The sequence below is a fragment of the Cololabis saira genome, chromosome 3, assembly GCF_033807715.1.
Source record: "Cololabis saira isolate AMF1-May2022 chromosome 3, fColSai1.1, whole genome shotgun sequence".
NCBI classification, from domain to species: domain Eukaryota; kingdom Metazoa; phylum Chordata; class Actinopteri; order Beloniformes; family Belonidae; genus Cololabis; species Cololabis saira.
This window is the reverse complement of record NC_084589.1, coordinates 8,003,306-8,025,614: the sequence shown is the minus strand read 5'-3', so window position 1 is coordinate 8,025,614 and position 22,309 is coordinate 8,003,306. Positions and strand designations below refer to the sequence as shown.

The 22,309-nt window shown below is 44.0% G+C and overlaps 1 protein-coding gene across 1 annotated transcript in view; it reads right to left on the bottom strand.

Moving 5' to 3' along the window:
* Positions 1–22,309, bottom strand: part of LOC133425003 (TGF-beta receptor type-2-like) — a 51,549-nt gene that overhangs the window by 14,714 nt on the left and 14,526 nt on the right. Inside the window, exons 2-7 of the mRNA XM_061715640.1 lie at positions 21,006–21,150; positions 20,365–20,555; positions 5,370–5,665; positions 5,033–5,281; positions 4,803–4,916; positions 2,856–2,993 (exon numbers count right to left, since the gene is read on the bottom strand). Coding sequence (XP_061571624.1) covers positions 2,856–2,993; positions 4,803–4,916; positions 5,033–5,281; positions 5,370–5,665; positions 20,365–20,555; positions 21,006–21,150 — 1,133 coding nt within the window. The remainder of the gene's footprint in view (positions 1–2,855; positions 2,994–4,802; positions 4,917–5,032; positions 5,282–5,369; positions 5,666–20,364; positions 20,556–21,005; positions 21,151–22,309) is intronic.

Below are 22,309 nucleotides of genomic sequence, written 5' to 3'. Positions count from 1 at the left end.
TAAACAGGTTTATGCTTTTATGGCCTCTTGAAACAAAACAAAACAGCTTTGCTTGTGTCATCGGGGAGTTATGAGCGCCTGATCATCGAGAGATAAACTTGTTTGTGACTTTTCTCTAATTTGCTCCACTCTGGGAGCACGACTTTGATCGGTATCGAGCTGATTGCACCCTTGTTTGTAGGACTGTTACATTTTGCAACTGGACACTCTCATGGACGTCATTTCTGATTTGTGACTGACCGTAAACTAACGCGTAAATCATCGTTTCCACTTGACCTTCCTGCACCGTCTGGAGCCTGACTGACAATCAGCTGCTGGACTCTGCAAACGTGACTCATCTCCCTCCACCGACCGGCAGACGGAGTACTGGACAAGATGTTGGAGGAAGAGACACTTGCATGATCGTTTAAGGCTTTCTATAATCGTAACTATTTGTCTGTAACCAAATGAAGGCAGATGCAGGTTTCCGTGCTGTTGTCACGTTACGGATTTAGACAAGCACAAGTCAATGTTGTTCTTTTACAGCTCTGCCTCTGAAGTCACGCAGGAGGTCGCAGGTATCAGGCGGGTCCAGGGTCGAACACTGGCGTCCATCCTGGCAGCTGCTTATCATCGGCACCGTGCAGGAAACTTGTGATCAAACGATCCCCAAACAACTGACTTTAGTTTTTCTAAATTTAGATTTTTTCTTTGTTCAAATTGTATCAAATCTGGGTTGTGTAAATCCTGTATTGACATTTCTTTAACACACCAATTTGAACTGATCTGTTGTTTCATGCTCCACGCGCTCATTTATTTATTTATTTAGAGCTAAGAGAAAATTAACCCCACGCACAAGTTATAATTATAGCTGGAAATTTCCCATTTCTAATTATGTGTGGAACATTTTAGTGACAAAAATCCATATTTGGACATGTGAATGAGTGCGTTTACATGCGAAGTTTAATTCCTCTTTAATTCAGAATTAAAATTAAATCCGATTAAAAATGAGTAAAAATTACCATGTAAACACCTAATTCCGAATGAAAATGGCCATTCCGAATTAAACTTAATTCCGAAGTAAGTGGTTGGTTTATTCCGATTGGTTTATTCCGATTTTAAATCCTAATAGAATAATTCCGCGATCATTCCTCTTTAAATTAATTCTGGTCTTTCTTTCTGCTCGTTCCCTCGCCCGTCTGTCTCCATGACAATTATATTCCACGCTGGGCTGGTTTTCCAAACAAAGTTTCAAGATGCAGCACGCAGTAAACGCTGGTCAAGAGCAGAGACCATTTATTTAATAAATAGCTTGGAGGACCTGGAAATAATTAAATTAACAGATGGCAGGAAACATAAAAATCGTGAGTTTTCAAAGCTGTAGTGGCTAAGTTAGTTTTTCTTCCGGTAGACGTAACTTCTGGTCCGCCCCCCTATCCAATCAGAACCTTCTCAACCCCCCAGACCTTAAGAGGAATTGGGTAAAGCCGATCAAACGTGTTTTCCATGTAAACCTCAATTCAGAATTACTATTTCCATGTAAACTCGAAGCAAAATAGTTTAATTCGGAATTATTTAATTCGGAATAATTAATTCCGAATTAAAAAACATCATGTAACCATGGTCAATGGATCGAACGGCGACAGCTACAGCAGACAAATCCTCATTCTGGTGGAAGAGACAGAAGAACAGCAGGTGAACGTGCCGCGAGCTTGACAGTTACAACAAAGCTGTTACCGCTCCCTTTATTCCCAGACTGTCTCTGTCAGATTCCTCCTGTCAACAAAGACTTATCCCATCAAAACAAGCCCCAAGAGAAGGACTTAGTGAAAAGAAAACTACACAAGCACACCTCCACAAAACCAAGCCCAAGCTGCTGCGCTGCAGAGCTTCGACAGCAGTTGCAATACCTGCGGAGGATGAGTAGCATCTGACTACTTCTAGTTGTTCTGAAGGATATTTGCTCAGACACAAAGTTCTGAACATAACCATGCTCAAAGCATATTTACAGACTGCACTGGACTAGATACGGTATATGAAACCGGACTGCTATCAATGTTTCAGTTTTAACATCAGTTACAGAGACTATCCTTGTTATGTTCAGCTCTTTAAGTGTTGTGCATGAAAAAAGGAAATGTTCAGTGCTTGCAAGCATGTATTTGGGTGAAATATCAAACCGAGCTCCGTATTTTTCTTCACCCGTGTCGCATTTGCTGTAGTACAGAATTGGCTGGTGCAAAACCGTAACGTAAGTTTCAAGAGACTTCGTAGAAGAGGGGGTTGGAGTGGAGTAGCTGACTACACCCACTCAAAAAGGCTTCAAAGGACACAGCTCCAGAGACTGTTTCTCTGTGTTATGCCACAAACATTTCACTAGATAGTACAATCCCTAAGATAATCGGAACTTGGCATCGAGTGGGTAGGGGTAAAAGCTTCACTGAGGTCATCAGGTGGGCAACCTCCTTCTTACAGTAGGTGTTTCGTTGATAGGCCCACGACAGGTGTGCCCCTCTCGGCTTTCACCCCTAAATGTTCATCTAGGAGCCCAGTTGGGGTCCTTCCTCCTGATCCATATCCATCTGCTGCTTCGTTCGGCAGCCTCTGGCAGCGCCTTGACGGCTTTGCTTGGAATGCATGTCCTCGCACTCCCATCCCCTTCAGAAGCTTGGTTATGGACGTAGCAACAAAACCGGTCAATAATGCATCAGGACATTGTTTGAACTTGTACTAAAAGGGTATACTGCATCTCCTTTAAGTAGAGCACTTCGTGTAGCACATGTGAATCTAGAAATCACATGACCTCAGACAGTAACAAGGAATTGTGGACTTTCCCGCAGTAAAACAACAATCCATGAGACAGGAGGACGACATCGTACCTGTCCACTGTTGGCCAGGTCGTCCACTGACAGGCTGCTGTCCAGGCAGAGGGCCAGTCCGAAGTCACACACGCAGCAGGTCAGGTCGTTCTTCACCAGGATGTTGGAACTCTTCAGGTCTCGGTGAACTATGGGCAGCTGTGGACATGACAAAAGGTTTAAGGAAAAATGCATCAAAAACCATTGAAACAGACAAACGTGGTCAGACACAAATGTTCATAAAGATCATTTCCTGTATTTACTCTGGAGCCTGAAAGGTCAAGTTCATCCTGGTGGTCACCAGTCCATCACAGCACGCCACAAAGACAACCCATCATGCACACTAAGGGATGGTTTGTCAGGCCGTTCAACCAGAGCCGTTAGGAGACTGTCGTCTGTCTGATGCAGGCAATTGATGATGAGAAACAGCTGCATATCCACATGTCCTCCGCTTGTTTTTACGACTTGTTACATGGGATTGTCCCGCTGATTCAGCACAAAACCACACACGGGAGTCCGAGACCGCAGCAGAGCGGCTGGCTGTCACCCTGCGTTACTTGACGTCAGGGACAAGCTATCGAGCTCAGTTACGAGCTTGGAGCATGCAACATCCATGTCGTCAGGAGAGTAACTTACGAAATATCTGAAGCAAAGGAATGATGACTGTGTATCCAGCTCAGACGTTCAATTCTCGGTGGACAAAACAGCCCACCAGTGTTTGCCCTGCATCTTCCGACGAGCACGGACATAACGAGCAGGACTCTGTATCTGCACCCAGGACTGTACCAAATTCATACGCATGTTTGTCACTGTGCAGTGTCACATCATAAATGTGTGGATAACAGCTGTTCAGCCGACTCTCTTCAAAACAGTCTGCAAGTTTCCGACCTCCGCGTCCAGTCACTCGTGGTCAGCTGGTGCTCTGACCTGCACCAGCGTCACTGACCTGGACCAGCGGTCGCATCATGGCCGACACGAACAGCAAGTATATTCTTCCCTTCAGGCCTTTTATGGTCACCTGTCAACCCAACTGACCTTATTTGAATGCAAATGTTTCATCTGTAAAAGATGTCTACGAATATCAGCTCTCTCTGGATTAACGTCGACGTTCAAACTACATAAACTCTGTGGATATGATTCCTGGTACCACGAGTTATCCCAGCATGGCCTTAAATGCTCCACAGGGCCTTGTGTGATACCACAATCTCTTTTTAAATATTCAAGTGCCCCGTAAACATCTTTTGGACTAGAAATCAATGCTTTCATACACTGCACAAGATGGTTAGGTCTCATACTCATTTACATCTGTCTGTCAAGATTGGTATATGCTGCGTATTTAATGATGAGACTCCCTGAACCCCAGGCTGCGATGGATGGAGAACAGCATCATCAACATACAGTGATAATTCTACTCTAGTAGCTGAAATATGTGCTTGAAATACTTTTAAAAAAGTGAAGAAGGAGAATGTGGTCCGGCTCATGGTTTGGGTGACCAAATGCCAATGAGATTCATTTATGACCCTAATCCTTCACCTGCGACGGATCAAAATCAAGCCGTGAATAACAGGGAGGTCAAGATGTGGAGGAGCGTCTTCGACAGTCTGAAAAGCCTGACCTTCTTTGGTCTGCTAGTAGTTCTTGCAAATCTTTGAAATTGAGCACTGGGCTCAATTTCAAAGTTAGATCTCAGTGAAGCCTTGTATGGGGGTTTTCTTGTTCCACCATCCTTGTGAAATGCTGGCGTGTCTTCACCCTCCACAGGTGTTTGATCTTGATTTCCCTCAAGAGGAGTAGTCTACAGAGGCAAGTCCTCTTTAGACCTTTACACCACAACAATCATTTGACCGGACCTTTGCTGATTGTAGTCTTCGGTTCTTGTATTGAAGCATTTATTTTTTCCGTGTCTTGATGATGTTAAGCTTTGGCAAGGTGATGAGGTGTAACATGCATGTGTTCGCGTAGCCTCACCTTAGGGCGCCCGCAGGCTAGGCGATCACTGTGGAGGTGGGCGACACCGCGGGCCAGGGAGCTGCTCAACACGTGCAGCTCCTCCCAGCTAATCACATGATGCGTCAGGTGCTCCTGTGGGACAGGAGGTTGTTGAGCTTGATTAACATTTCTACAAGTACTTAACATACATCATTCAAAGAACACCCATCATGGTTGCAGACTGGGGAACCAGACACCGGGGGTCTCACCTGCAGGTTTCCTCTGGGGTGGAAGGCAGTTATGAGCCAATACTGTCTCTCCACCTTTCGCTCCTCGGCTGTCAGGAAGTGGAGGACGTGCTCGTGCCTGAGGTCTGTGTTGGAGAAGACGTCCTTCTCGTTCTTCCAGGACGCGTACTCTTCGTAGGGGAAGATCTTCACAGCCACTGTTTCAAACTGGTCAGAGGTGGTCTGCTTGAGTTTAGCTTTGTATACCTGAGCAAAGCGACCCTTCCCCACCTGGGATGTGATGGAAAGGCTTCGTTAGGACTGGACTTGAGAGCAGAGAATCTCAAAGGAACTGTGGAGTACTACCATTCATGCTTACCAGCTGATCCAGCTCAATGGGCAGAGGCTCAGTGTTGTGGTTCAGGTTGTTAGCGTGAGTCGAGCTGCTGTCTGAGCCGTCATCATCCACCATTATGGTGCAGACATCGCTGCAGTCCAGCCCGCTTGCTCTTGGCTTGCGTTTCTTCATGCTGCTCTCCCACTGATGGAGCTGGCGTTGTCGATGAACTCGGTACCAGTAGAACATGCCAACAACCACAACCACCATTACCAGCAGTGGCAGCAGGCTCACCAGGATTACAGACATTAAAGGATCATCAGGAGCTGGATCCACGACTGGAAAGAAAGAGATGAAACACATCACAAGTGGAAGATGGAGCATGTGTTAGACTAACTGCCACAGTCTGGCAAGGTCTAAAGAAACTGGATCAGCACATAGAGTATAGAGGTCTGCAACCCGGCCTGGGCCCGACAGAACCCACAGCCCCACCTTGGGTTTATTTATTCAGTCAGACAACTCTCGCAGTAAGTTTGAAACACTTTATTGTAAAAGATATTTGGCTTTGGCATTAAACTCAGTTCATGCAAAGTTTATCAGGCGTACACATAAATACAGGGGTGTAGGACTAACCCCCCCCCCCCTTCTGAATTGGAGCCCACAGGTGAAAGCTGGGATTGACAGCAAGCTTGGTAGGTGAGACATCCAAAGGCATCTAAGAATGCATACTTCAAGTTCCTTAAATAGGTCAAGGAACAAATTGAGTAATTGGAACAAACCATTCAGAGGGGTGGGTGAGCAGGTGCATGCGCTGCAGAGATTTCTTGCCTGAAATAACTCCCAGGGTCGTATCATTTTAGTTATGTGATCTTATTTTCTTTTTACACTGGTGTTGAAGCATTGATCAAGCATGCTGGCAAAGAACTTGCACGCTCAGTTTTCTGCATTCCTGCGACCCTGAACCCACCGACCCTGAACCCACAAACCCTGGACTCCACTGATCCTGGACTCCACCAACCCTGGACTCCACTGACCCTGAATCCCCCAACCCTGGACTCCACTGAAAAGATGCTCTCCATCCATAGCTACTTGCTTCACCATAACTATTCATTTATTAGGATTCTGATTGGCTTTGCTAAGTTTTAGAACTTGTCAGCAAGGGGGTTTGAATCAGTCTCGAGTTCAAATTGGGATGCAAAACATGCCCAAATCATCATGCTCCCACCACCATGCTTGACTGTTTGTGCCTACATACTTCCAAGCAGCCCAACTTTTGCAATCTTTTTCTAGATGCCTTAAACTTTACCGTACTGACTGAGGCCTAAGGTGTCTGAGAGCAGCTACTGGGTTTTGTGCAGTTTATCTGGCATTGCACACACTGATATGGGGGAAGTCTGAAAACTACCAAAAAAAAATTGGTAGTTATCTTAATGTTTTGTAAATGGTCTCTCGGTGTAGAGTTCAAGTTGTTTGGTAAATACCGGTCCGATCTATCTCTGATTAATGCATGGCAACAATAGCTTGTCTAAATGTCTTTCTTCCTTGTCAATGTGTTAGCACACATCTGAATGGTCCAAATCAGTAAATTGTGCTCCTGCCTTTACCTTGGATTTTTTTAATGAAATAAATTATCTTGATATAATCTAATAACTGTGACCTTATGGAGCAGGTTTTTCTTTTGATATGGGCAGATAAAACCTGGGAGGGTATACTTTGTTGTGCTTCCGTCACACACCTGAGTCAGAATGGTATCTCGAGTATCCTGGATCGACCTGCTGGTGGGGGGCTGATGAGACGGGGACTAGCTGAACCGGGCCGTCAGCTGTTTGCAGTGAATACTTCTCAAAATGAGTCACGATTGCTTGCGGTCGTGACTTTAACTTCTTCTCTATCTGTTTTTTTGTCTTCTTTTTTGTCATCAGCAGCGTTCAACACCTACGAGATACTTCCTTCCTACACCTACAACACCTATATGGAGCGTTTCTACATCTTATCTGAAAAAGCAGTGGGTGGATATATGTGTTATCTCACATTTTAGTAGCGCATGAAGATTATTAAAAAAAGGATAGCTTCATTGGTTTCTGTCTTACGTTAAACAACTGACGGCAGATGGGCAGCATCTGCAGTTTGACAGAGAAAATAACACGGTCCAAGCTGATGATGTTTAACCAGTAAAGTTTGGTCTAAATCTTTCATTTAAACATCTTTTGTTGCTCATTTTGTTGCAAAAACCTTTTAGCAGCAGCCTTTAGTACACCTTCACACCATTTCTGAAAAGTCATTAAAAAAAGAGGGTTTTCATGTGCAGGAAGGTTTTTGGAGGATACACAGCCTTCTTTGTGTGTTAACAGAAGCACACTACAGTTTCCTCCCCTCGTGGCGTAGTAGTCCAACACACGCAAGGCCACGGGGAAGTCAGTCTTTAAAACTGTGCAATGAAAACATTGTGCTACTTTGTAATCAAGTAAATGATGTAAACAAAATGATAAATGCCTGAAAAGATTCCTGCCCCCTGGATCTGCATCTCAGCAAGGAGCTGCCTCTCAAACTCTGTCCATATGCCTGCAGTGGACATTACCACGAAAGAGTGTGTTTGCAGACTTCTGAACTACATCATTAACTTCATCCTCCGGCTCTGAGCACCGGGCCGGACAGAACGCCGGCCAACCCTCAGAGCTGCCGCGGCCAGGAGAAAACAGTCGAACCACTGTCTGCCTCGGCCCGGCCCGGTCCAGCTCGGTCTGCGCTGGCCGGGTGCCGCTTCAGACGCCGTCCAACTCACTCGCTCAGAGGACCGTCACCTTCTTGAATGAAAGGGCTACATTGGCAAGCTGAAGGTAAAATGAGAATTTATCTGAGGCCCCGTTTCCACGTAGCAAAAACGGTGGTGTTATCATGCGTTTTGGCCGTTCGTTTACACGAAAACGAAGCTCAAAATCACCAAAAATGACCATTTCTGAAAACTCCGGCCAAGGTGGAGATTTGCAAAAACTCCATCTTCACGTTTGCTTGTAAACAGAGAGAAACGGACATTTAAGCTTCAGAACGTCACATTATGAGACAGAAACGTCACCAGCGTCATGTGTGCACCCTGTGTTTACAATTTGTTTGGCCACCGTCAATATTTTCTTGTATTTTACCTGTTTTATATTCTAAAGTCACACTTAAAAGTAACTCCACTTCTCTATCACTCCAAACCAAAGTCTCTCGTTCATCTTGGAAGTAACTGGAAGTTACTCGTGTCATTTGTTGATGTTTTTTTCCAGGATTCTGATTCGCTAGCATGACTTTATCTTCTCGTTACACTGCCCCCTGCAGGTTTGGCTGCTCACAGCACCTTAACAGCTATTTATGCAGGTTCCTGGAAATGATGGTATTTTTCAAAACGTAGAGGGGGAAATATCCGTTTTTGTAAATACCCGGCTACGTGGAAACGTGGATTTGAGGACTGCACATTTGAAATATTTCAATCCAGTTTTTACTTGTATATCCCCAATTCACGACATCGTCGTCTCGAGATGCTTGATACAGAAAACAAACAAAGCTACAAAACTATCCTGTAGTTTCACCATCCTCACTGGCCAATTGGAAATAGGGTGTTATGTTGGCAAAGGAGTAATGATCTGTCATTTTTATATATTAATATATTAGACATCGTTGAAACCACGAAGGCTTCAGCAGTAATCAATACCAGGCCAATTGTCCCAGACTGAATGAAGTGTCACACAGGGTTGGAGTTTCTCCTGAATCTGGAATCCATTTCCCCTATCAGACCTAGGACTGGACGTGACTGGGGCCAAAGCAGCTGGAGCTACTGCTGCATGGCTTCATCACGTCGCTTCATACGAGTCAGTGTCAGGAGGAGGCCGCTGAAGAGTCTGGCAGTCCCACAGGCGTCTGTTTAAACACCAGTATTTTTAGTCATGCCAGCTAAACGCAGAGTAAACCTGAACCATTTGATATATTTTTGTTGCATCTCACCACTCTCAAAGCTCTGCAGAAAGGCAGAGCACCTGCAGGCCGCTAAGCAATTACGTTCAATTTTACAACGGTGCCTTGAAAGAGCCAAGACTAAACTACTATGTGAAATAAACAGAGAGTACTAAGTGTATTTGTCATGCTACCACTTGTTTTAACCTGGGTTTTAGTGTGCGGGAAGACAGCGGCAGGCAGCGTGTTTGAAGTACTGTGCCAATAAAGCTGTCATGCAGGCTCATTAGTTGTATGATTCATGCATTAAACTGTCTGATCAGCACACCTCACACTCACTTTCACTTCAGATAAATGTGGGATACGTTCATTTTGCGGTTGAGGGGTTGTCTGTGTGTAAGAAAATCGGAGATTTCCTTCTGCAAAGCCGCAGATACAGCGGATCAAAAGTACTGAGCTGATTTAAAACAACTTGAGAGGTCCAACAGTAAGTGCAAAATGACACTGCCAGACATGCAGACACTTCCAGTCAAGCTCCGTATGTTTGTACATGCGTTTTATGTTTTAAATTGCTTGGAGTTTTGGTTGGTTTAACCCTTGCAGGGCACTGAGGCTCGGGTCAAAGCGGCCCAAGCCGGAGCGAAGGCCCCTCGGTTGCTCAGAGGGGTTGCGAGGGTTAAACTTTATTTCCCCGCTGTCCTGCTTGCCATGATGAGAATGCAAGTGTGTAAGTGTGAGTCGGGTTTAAGCGTGTGTAGGGCGCAGCGCGGAAATGTGTGTATTTGAGGTATAAACACAGCCAAGGCCGAGTAGTAGTGGGACTCGCGCTGCCTTTTCCAACCAGGATGCCAGAGTGCTCTCATGCTCTTTCTGAGAGGTTTGACGCAAAACTCAGCAAATGGAAGGGTCCTCTCTCCCTCCGCCCTGCAGGAACTTTCATCTGTGTGCTGCCAGACTGTGAAATGTGGGATTTTGAACCCAGCCTTCTCTGACTCACTCCCGATCCTCCAACCAGTTGTTAATTACTTGGATTCTCAAAGCATTTTGTAGAGTTACAAGTTGGATGTTTTAAAGGAACTATTTTGCTCAGAAAATGACAGAGCCAGACATGATTTCATGTTAGAAACAAGTGATGGCAGCCATTACAAACACACTTCCAACAGGCCTCCGCTGTGCAAGAATGTCTCGTGTGCAGACTTCGTGTTTACCCTGTCAATCCTTTCCAAACAATTTAATTGCGTTTGAAAAACTGAAAGTTTTCAGTCATAGTCACGTCTTAGCCTTTTCTAAAAATGAATGTAATCGATTACTGTTCCTTAATGTCTCCTTTCAAGTTTAAATGACAACTGAACCACCTGTCCCTTTTACTGGTATCAGCAAACCGATAAGGAGAGTTTAACAAGTGAGGGATGGTGTAATGTTTAGCAAACGATAGCTTTATGAGGCTGTCCAGAAATAGCAGCTGTGTGCCGATAAGACCTGTGACTGGATATCAAGTACTTTAAATTCCTGTAAAGTCAATAACGAAGTGCATGAATACAATAGTCAAAATCTTTGTACACCCAAACAGGTCCAGACCTCCTATGTGGAGTTCATGTTTTTCCAGTGTGGGTTTTCTCCAGGTTCTCCACCACCCTCCTCCGCCGTCCCCCAAAAGCAGACATGGTTGGTGATTGTGCATTGACCACAGGTGCAAATGTGAGCAAAAACAACGTTGTTTTCTTCTCATTTGTGTCCGTTTGGTTCTCTGATCACCTCCTGCACAATCCAGGGTTTCCCCAGCGTTCACAAAAACAACCACAAGTGTGTCTAACTGACTATGTTTCCATGCAGTCAATAACCCTTTTCTAACCCGAATATTAGCAATAACCCGGTTGCCATGTAAACACTAATAACCCCTTTGAATAACCGGAATTTGCTCATATTCCGGTTTTTAAAAACCCTAAAATGACCCCTGGTTTACTCCTTGATGGTCCCCATCAAAAGGAACAGGAATTTGTTTTCTGACCATGTTCTTTTCACAAGGAATCTTGGTCTTTTGAGTCCAGGAAGTTCTTATAAACATGGCGAAACGCAAGACCAGGAGGAGACTAATCATTTCATAAATGTAATGTGAGATATGAACATTTTGGCATTTGTAGATGGTAGAAAGTACCGGGATAGAAGATTTACAAAAAGGTGAGCGAAAAGTTGCGCGAAGCAGGATTTGTACGAACGCCAGACCAGATCAAGCTCCGCTGGAAGACGCTGAAAAATGCGTATTACTGGGCCAAATAACAAAACGGTACCAGCGGGTCCGACCCATCTACCTTCCCCCAATTCGACATAATGGATGAGATTTTGGTGCAAAGACCCATTAATACTGCCGGTCATTATCCGCCGTGCTGCTGTTATTTTTGTTGTTGTGGATTTGGATACAGGAAGAAGAAACGGAAATGACGGGAATTGTGTCATGACGTTCTCCGTGTGTCGCTGGTTTGATCCAGATATCCCAAATGATTAATTACCATGTAAACAGGGAGAACCCTGTTTGCTCACGCATGGAAACAGATTATTCAGAATGTTTCAGTAACCGGAATATTGACCTTAAACGTAGTCAATGTTGTCAAATGTGCTGTAATACTGACGTAGATTTCCACAAGTAAAACTCTCAAAGCTATTGTCTCAAAGCTAACTGTTTGAAGGTGCCAGTGAATGAGTTAATGAGAAGTAGTGAGGGGATCGCTGGTGTATGAATGTTCCGGTGGTGGTCGGAGCGTTGGGTTGGCCGCTACATAAGGTAAAGGGAAAACAATATGTAAGGGGTGATATGTTTGGTTTATTTGGATCCTTGTTTGAATTTTGTTCACCCTCGCAAGGCGCTATGGGATAGCAAGCCCTCTGAGGGGCCCGAGGGCCTTTGCTCTGGCTTGGGTCCGGCTTGACCCGAGCCGTAGTGCCTTGCAAGGGTTAATCATGGTTCGGTATTGTGTTTTTTCTTGTTTGTCATCCGTCTGTTTCAGTAGTAATGCTTTTGCACCCGTGTTCTGCTAGCTCCTGTGAAGAAAATGTAGCCTACATGTTGGAAAATAACAAAAGTAACCCATGTTTTCTATTCGGCACTGTAGCCAGGCTGACAATGAGTCACAACTCTGTTGAGCCGTGCATTCCTGCAGCTCTCAGTATTGAAAACTTTAGGAGCTTCTTTCACAGTAAAATCATGAGAATTAGAGAAGAAATCAACCAGGCCCACCTGTAAGCGGCTGTGGGCGTTATTACTTGCACAGCTTAGCTCCACGATATTTGCTAGACCTGATAGTGCCTTATGTTCCTGGCAGAGCTCTCTTTTCCTGCTCTGTCCAGCTGGTCTCCAGCAGGAGGTCCCCCCTTAGAGTTTTTCTTGCCACTGTTCAGCTTAAGGTTTTTCTCCCACTAGGGGAGTTTTTACCTGCCATTGTTTATGTTATGTTTATGTAATAATTGCTCGTGGTTTATGTTCTGGGTCTGGCTATATAAATAAAATTGAATTGAAAGGCCATGTCCACCACTGAAGCCCAATAAAACAGATTTTCATGTTCACGTAATTTCAACATTTAAATGTATATTTTTGTACAGACTGCTAAGTGTGGTGTTGTATTGATACCATAGTTGTTGCTTCATGAAACATTTAAAATGTGTTGCTATCGTTTAAATATATGGAGCTAAATAAAGTTGTTTACAAACTTTGTCAGTGGACTTTGTACCCCACTAAAAGTATATAAATAACCCGGCGAGTGTCAGATGTTGGTGTAGTGTGGAGGAATCAAACCGCAGACAGGCCGGTAACACCTACCAAAAGTGCATATCATCCTCACTATTTACATGTTATGGTAACAACATACGGCTCATGTATCTCCAGCTCCCCGTGTCCTTCGTGCATCATCTCTCCCTGACTGTTTCTGTCTCTCCGTGTCATCCCTCTTGTCATTTATATCTTCTCTGGCCTGTCCACCGGTCCGTCTTCTTCCTCAGCAACGCTTCTCCTTTCTGTGCGTCTAAAAGAAGGTCTGCTTGAGTCATTTCTCTATAAAGCAGTCTGCTGCGTGACCGAATGACTGATGTGCTCAACGTGCAGCCAAGATTCCACAGTTGACTATAAAAATATGAATAAAAAAAAAAAAAAGAGAATCCAATCTTGGAACGTCCACAAAGCCACTTTTATATGTGCTCTTCTTCTCTTCCACTTTGTGGGCCAAATAAAGAAGTCATTGTTATTTTTTCCCAGTCCTTATTTTTTTTTCTTCCCTATCTTAAAAAAAGGAACACCCCCACCGGCATCAGAAATTCCAATTCGATGCCACGAACAAGATTGCATTCATCCCGAGCGCTGCCAAGCTGACCCCTGAACCGACCTGGAAGAGATCAGGTGACATGGGAGCAAAAAAACACGGAACGTACAAGAGAAAAAAGAAATCACAAATAAATCTATTCTACCTTCATCTCTCTGCTCGGATCGTGTACTTCCAGCGCGTAAAACTGACATTCACAAGCGCACAGCTGTAAGCATGAGACTAAAATAAATAGCATGTTAATATGACAAGGCTGTATTTACTATCAGTGCCTCCCGTCCCACTCAAGCTGGTTCACAAGCTCCAAAACACATGTGTAACTGATGCTGTCTGAAAGGCGGCATTAGAGCGCCCTGAATCATTTTTACAGCGTCTTAATCAGAAGCATCTGCTGTGTCAGAGATGTCCGGGTCTTTCGGGACAGTCGGGAATCATCTCTGACCAGTTTTTACGCTCTTGGCCCCCGGAACTGGGAGCGCAGAGGAAGTCAAACTGGGGATTTGAAAGAGTGGTTATGATGGCTTTTAGAGGGTTTTGGGTGGAAACAAGACTTCCAATAAGGTCGGAGAATCTATATAGTATTGGTCTAACAGTAAATATGCTTGTTCATCTGTCACGACCCTGAAAAGAAAACACGTGTGTGTTGAGCCACAGATCAACACTGGTCTCCACTATCTCCAAATATTGAGGCTGTAACACACAAGACTCGAAGACTAAAGGCCGTCTTGAGAAGAGACGGGACTTCAAACCAAATGTTTTCGTCTATAATAAGGGAGAGTATTCTATTCACATTAAAAGTCAAAGGCAAAGTTCCGTTTTCTTTTGGTAAAATATATGGATTTCTTTTGATAAGGTAGAGAAAAACCCTCTTCCTCTCATGAGTTAGAACCAGGTCTTCCAAAATGTTAAGTGAAAATTAATTAGTACCATGAATCTTATTGCGACTAAAAGAGAGCTTTTCCTCTGTAGTTATGTTTATATAACTTATAGACAAGTATATCTCCCAATGTAACAGCCATAAAACAAAGGAAACCTAATTAAAGCCAACATGTTTGCTCCCGTTCAGTCTGCAGAGAAAACTAAAGCCTTTAATAGTCATAAAATATGTTGTAAATTCAGAAAAAGAGAGCATGAAGCATGTTTTAAGGAAATAAAATATGTTTTCAGAAAAATGACGTCAATTCAGAAAAACATAGTAAAAACAAATAAAATTAAAACTTATTTTCTTACAACTGAATTTAATGAGCTTCCAGACTAGGAGTCATTGTTATTTTATAAGGCTGGAGGTTTCAGACACTCAATTCGAAGTCAAAGTACATTTTGCATAAATTAAATGATTCCAGAACAAGACGTCATATGAATCTGGATCAGCAGCGTCATCCAAGGAAATGGACCTCCGTCTGAAGTAATGAAACGTCAAAGTCACGAAGCAGCAGAGACACGACGAAGCACCGCCATTCTCTTTCCTTTGTTCTCTCCTGTCAGCGGACGCGTTGCTAAATAGCACGTACAGTCGCTGCTCCGGGCTTTGGAAAGGTGTGATGCCATTCGCAGCTCCAAGGTTTGTATCCAGCGCTGAGGGTTTTACCAGTGTCGTGCATGAACGAGTTCAAATGAACACGTTCATTTCTGTGAGAACGTTGAACTGAACGCTCGCAACATATTTGCAAATAAAGAACTTGAACGTGAACTTGTTAATTCTGCAGATCAAGAACTGGAATCTGAACTGTTCAGATTATGTGAGTTTCAGCTTCACTGTTTAGGTCCAATTATTACGAATACATTTCAGCACATTTAAAATACTCGACTAGACCAGTGGTTCCCAACCTTTTCCAACTCAGGGCCCACTTTTACGTCTCAAAAATGTTCGCGGCCGACTTCCGAACTTTTTAATTCCCCCTGTTGCTAGCCAGCCATCCATCTTTGTACTCCAGTTTCAGGTATCAGCATCAAATGTCAATAAGTCAAGTGTAATGCAGTCCCGCTGCAAAGTGGTCCGACCGATAACAACAAAAGTTCCTATCGCTCATTTGCTTGTCACATGTCTAATACTTGAAGGAAAACAAAACAAAATAATGAAAATAATATTTAAACATTTTCAATATCATTTTAAACATAACTGAGTTTTAACATTTAAAGCATTATTCTGTATATTTTTATATAATTATACCCCCCCCCCCCAAAAAAAATATCATACTTTTTTGGAAATGATTTGGCGGCCCACTTGCAATACCTCCGCGGCCCACCAGGGGGCCGCGGCCCACAGGCTGGGAATCCCTGGACTAGACCACGACTTCACACTACATTACCCACAATGCAGTGCACACTAGCGTAGCAACGGGCACCAGCTCCATGGCAACGGTGGTCTGAGTCCGGTGCATCTTTACATGACCAGAGAAGAGAGAGACGTTGCAGACGCAGCGTCAGTGAGACATAGATGATGATCCTTATCATTATCTGCAGGAATTTTACACATCGTCATTCGTACTTCTCACCTAAAAATGTTGAAATAAACTGAGTTCAAATGAAAATGGTGAACTATGAACGTGAACTGTTCATTTTTAAACTATGTGAACTGAACTTTGAACTAGTTCATGAGAAGTATGAACTTGCGCAACACTGGGATTTACAATATCCATCCTTTACACATCCCAGTACTTCAGCACACACTTGACAATCCACGAGCGACTCTCAAGCAAAGAAGCACATGTGCATTAAAACCCTTCTGCAATCACGTCACAAGAATGTAACTCTGGGGAAAAACAATGTGAGGCATTTGTGGAGGCATGGCCCGTGGCAGTGGTCCAACAACCAAACAAGCACTTCCTGCCACATTTGTCCTCAATTGGAGGAAGGAACCACAACCCTTGGCCTGAGGCGTCTCAGCGAGAGCATGTGTCTTACAGCGAGAGATCAAGCTGGGAGACACAAAGATAGAAATTGAATTACAAAAACTACTGTACTCTTCTCCGACAGAACTACTGAACCTAATGAATCCAGTATGAGCGGGCTTACTTCCCACAGTCTCGTCATCCCAAACAGCCAACGATGTTACAGACTAAAGTGCACACTCACTCGCTGGACAGAAGCCCGACTTGTTTACTGAAGGCGTGTAGTAAATGAGAAAACAAAAGCAGATCAAACTCATGGCCATGTCGCCGTGGCTACATGGAGCGTGCAGCATCAACAGATTCTGTGTTGGGCTCATCACAGAAAGAAGCATCACAGACTACGTTTACTTCCAGTCAAAATTGGGGTTAAGGTCAATATTCCGGTTACTGAAACATTGGGAATAATCTGTTTCCATGCGTGAGCAAACAGGGTTATCCCTGTTTACATGGTAATTAATCATTCAGGATATCTGGATTAAACCAGCGACACACGGAGAACATCATGACGCAATTCCCATCATTTCTGCTTCTTCTTCTTGTATCCAAATCCAAAACAACAACAACAGCAGCACGGCGGATAATCAACAGCCCAGTAGAAGTCATTTTGTTTCTTGGCCCTGTAGTTCTCCTTTTTCAGCGTCTTCCAGCGGAGCTTGATCTGGTCTGGTTCGTACAAATCCTGCTTCGCGCAACTTTTTGCTCACCTTTAGTAAATCTCTCTATCCTGGTACTTTCTACCATCTACAAATGCAGAAATGTTCATATCTTTCATTAAATTTATGAAGTGATTAGTCTCCTCCTGGTCTTGTGTTTCTCCGTGTTTATAAGAACTTCCTGGACTCAAAAGACCAAGATTCCTTGTGAAAAGAACATGGTCAGAAAACAAATTCCTGTTCCTTTTGATGGGGAAATCCCGTTAGGCGTTTACATGACCCAATATTCAGGTTAGAAAAGGAGTAACCCAGAACCGGAATATGAGCAAATTCCGGTTATTCAAAGGGGTTATTGGTGTTTACATGGCAGTGTAACGGGGTTATTGCTAATATTCCGGTTAGAAAAGGGTTATTGACTGCATGTAAACGTAGTCACAGTTAAAGGTGGTGTGGGCATAATAACAGCTGAGGGGAGAGTAAACCCGAAGAACAGTTTTATACGTCTTCTCATTTCAGCATCATTCAGGTCCAACTACTCAACACTGATGAGTGTCTATGAACATTTTGCCTCCATGACATTAAAATAGAGACGACTTAAGTCTTGACGGGAGACTTTACAGCGCTGCAATAATGAGAGTAGTGAGAGTATTTCTGTATCGGAGCACCGTTGCTCTCAAAGCTGCCCCCTGCAGCCAGACCTACCGGCACATGTGATGAACCTTTAACTCCATCCATCTATGTCCATCCTCAAAAACTGCGTGACCTTTAGAGGTTATTAGTGAGTGATGCTGATTCTTGTAAGTTGCTGGTCATCAAGGAGATTGAATAACTCAAAGAGAACATATCTGAGTCAGTATGGCACCCAGCTCCTTTGGGTTATTTGTGTTGTGGAAATTGAAAGGACCAATGAACTAAACTAAACTAAACAATGTTTACGTCCTGCATTGGTGAAGGAATATATGGAAAAGGTGATGGAGGTGTGTGTAGCTGTGTCCAGTAATGTGGACTGCACTGCTCAGAAAGGTTGGTAAACTAAACCTTGGTATAGTTCAAACAAGGCTAAATGTAGGGAACCGTGTTTACTGCAGCCCTGGTGAAACAGCCACTGTTTCAATAACAGCATCATAGGAGGAACATAAAAGGGTACCTCGGCGTTACCGCAGAGCAGTTTTCTTTGAGGCCTGTTCACCATGTGCTGAAGATGTTTCTGATTTGAGTTAAACACAGACAGGAAACCACATGTTTGAGCTCGGCAGGGCGGCCAGCCTGCACACCTAGTTACTCTTCTCAGCGCTGCTAGAGGCTACGCATTTCAATGGAGGATTCCCCGATCGTTGTTTACATGTGAAGCAAAGGCTGCCTTTTCCACTTCCTGTTTACGATGACGTGCGTTAATTGTTGTTCAACAACACAGCAGTAACCACAATGAGACTCAGACAAAAATCCCAATATATTTCTGAGAACCTTTAGATGTTGTGATAAAAAAAAGTTTCCATGTCAGTGGCTGTAGCAAAGGCCCAGAGGAGGAGGAAGAGGTGGAGGAAGGGAGGGAGGGGTGGAGGAAAAGGGTGGGGGTGGGGGTGGAATGATGGGGGAATGATGACTTACCAATACAGATTACACACGTCACTGAACACAACTTAGAAAGAGAAACAAATAAGTACCAGTACAGTCATTTGGTTACTCATTGACAAGTGAAATATGACGAGCAGATGTGTCTGATAACATCTTGATTCCACAGTTCAGTTGTTTACAGCTGTGTAAACACTGTCAAACAAATCTCACTTTCTAACGTGCTTCCATGAACGTCTTGAGCTAATGTATGGTACTGTATGGTACTGTATGGTATGGTATAGTGTGGTATGGTATGGTATGGTATGTTACTGTATGGTACTGTATGGTACTGTATGGTATGGTAGTGTGGTACTGTATGGTACTGTATGGTATGGTACTGTACTGTATGGTATGGTATGGTACTGTATGGTATGGTATGGTATGGTACTGTACTGTATGGTATGGTATGGTATGGTACTGTATGGTATGGTATGGTACTGTATGGTATGGTATGGTATGGTACTGTATGGTATGGTATGGTAGTGTGGTACTGTATGGTATGGTATGGTACTGTATGGTATGGTATGGTACTGTATGGTATGGTATGGTAGTGTGGTACTGTATGGTATGGTATGGTATGGTACTGTATGGTATGGTATGGTATGGTATGGTACTGTATGGTATGGTATGGTAGTGTGGTACTGTATGGTATGGTATGGTACTGTATGGTATGGTATGGTATGGTACTGTATGGTATGGTATGGTAGTGTGGTACTGTATGGTATGGTATGGTATGGTATGGTACTGTATGGTATGGTATGGTATGGTATGGTACTGTATGGTATGGTATGGTATGGTATGGTACTGTATGGTATGGTATGGTATGGTACTGTATGGTATGGTATGATATGGTAGTGTGGTACTGTATGGTATGGTATGGTACTGTATGGTATGGTATGGTACTGTATGGTATGGTAGTGTGGTACTGTATGGTATGGTATGGTACTGTATGGTACTGTATGGTATGGTATGGTACTGTATGGTATGGTATGGTACTGTATGGTACTGTATGGTATGGTATGGTACTGTATGGTACTGTATGGTATGGTACTGTATGGTACTGTATGGTATGGTATGGTATGGTATGGTACTGTATGGTACTATATGGTATGGTACTATATGGTACTGTATGGTATGGTATGGTACTGTATGGTATGGTATGGTACTGTACTGTATGGTAGTGTGGTACTCCAGGTCTGGAATGGAAGCAAGCCGAGACCACCTCTCCTAGGAGATCTTGGCTCGCTTGTTTTGTGCCACATCCGAGCGCGATTGCTGTGTTCACTTATACCAAACCAACCGATCTTTAGGGGGAAACGCTCCCTGTTTCGGAACAACAGCTCCAAACGGGGCAGGTGTGAAAGCACCCTTAGAGTCGAGGGGTGAAAGGTGACCGGGCCGCTTTTCTTTAATAAGTTGTGGGTTTATACTCGGAAGTGTAATGATTCATCAAAATGTTTTCAGAGTAAATGTTCTCCTTGTTTTCCAGAAGTCAGCTTTCTGCGAGTGGAAACCAAAAACCAGCAAAGCTGCCATGTGAAAACAAAAAAGCCTAAATACGGAAACTTGAGGACGCAGGAATCGTTTTCACAGGGTTCATCAGACCACATGCAACTGGATCATGCTGGTGTTGTGTACTCACTGGGGGAGAATACCAGCTCGTCGTTGCACTCTTCCTTTGAACAGGAGCAGAAATGTGCAAAGCCCCTCGTCGAGTTCTTCTCCTTCATCACGCAGGTGGAGCTGTTGGAGTCATCCAGCATAACCCCATAGAGAGGCATGGACGGGTCGTGACAGAGAGTTTCGATAGAGAAGCCTGTCCCATTCGTCCTCCTGAAAGACAGGGTCAGAATAGAGGTGCCCTTCTCTCAAAACTGACACAATTCCCAATAGTCTTATTGTAATGTCTGGAGCAGGTTTTGGTCAAAATACCACAGCAACAGTACAAAAGCAGGGGTGGGTGGAGTTAGCATCTTCACTCCTGAGATGCACTAGTGTTATACCACGGTCTGTGTGAATACTCGATTCTGATTGGCTGGCAGGTGTAGGTTAAGTGGTAATGGACACCTAGAAAACAAGTTTGGTCAAATTGCCTGATATCTTTAATATCATTGCGCTGGATCAACTGCCAGGTGGTAACCACGGCAACGGAGATTATTATTATTATGTTTTCGAATGGTTGACATTATATGTAGCTTCATAAAACAATTTGAACAGCTGTGAGGGTAACAGATAAATCAGTGACACAAGGGTTGGGGCAGTCCTCTGCTCTTCGATACCTACCAGATAGCAACACAGACCTCATTGACGTCAGCACAGATGGAGGTGATGGAGCAGTTGGATGTGCAGGTCCCTGTGCCATCGCAGGGGGAAAACTCCAGGTCACAGAACTTACAGAGCTGGCTGACGGGGTACATGAACGACATACCTGCAGATCACACACAAATACATACATTCATGGTTCCATCAAGCAACAACTGAAACGTAATGTTCACCACAACATGTTTACTAAGCTCAGTAGTACAAAACATGACAACATGCTTTTGTAAAAAACATCAGTGCACAGCTGATTCCTTGCTTGGACACAACATGGTTTGGTAAACCCGGCACTTTTTTTTTCTCAGTAACAATTAGTACAAAATTTTCACTGGAAATTCACAAAGTTTAATGAAAAGCGGTCCTTATTCCTCATTGGAGGAAAGTTTGGGACCAAATCTGATTGTTGTCAAGGTCAGAGGTCAGAGCATGTGCACTATTAAGGGATGGATGGATGGATGGATGGATGGATGGATGGATGGATGGATGGATGGATGATGGATGGATGGATGGAGGGATGATGGATGGATGGTTGGATGGATGGGTGGATGGATGGATGGATGTGTGGATGATGAATGGATGGTTGGATGGATGGATGGATGGATGATGGATGGATGGATGGATGGTTGGATGGATGGGTGGATGGATGGATGGATGATGGATGGATGGATGGTTGGATGGATGGATGATGGATGGATGGATGGTTGGATGGATGGGTGGATGGATGGATGTGTGGGCGGAAGGATGGATGGATGTGTGGGCGGATGGATGGATGGATGGATGGATGGATGGATGGATTGATGGACGGATGGATGGATGGATGGATGGATGATGGATGGATGGATGGATTGATGGACGGATGGATGGATGGATTGATGGATGATGGATGGATGGAAGGTTGGATGGATGGGTGGATGGATGGATGTGTGGATGGATGGATGGATGGATGGATGTGTGGGCGGATGGATGGATGGATGGATGTGTGGGCGGATGGATGGATGGATGGATGGATGTGTGGGCGGATGGATGGATGGATGGATTGATGGACGGATGGATGGATGGATGGATGATGGATGGATGGATGATGGATGGATTGATGGATGATGGATGGATGGATGGATGATGGATGATGGATGGATGGATGGATGATGGATGGATGGATGGATGGATGATGGATGGATGGATGATGGATGGATGGATGGATGGATGGATTGATGGATGATGGATGGATGGATGGATGGATGATGGATGGATGGATGGATGATGGATGG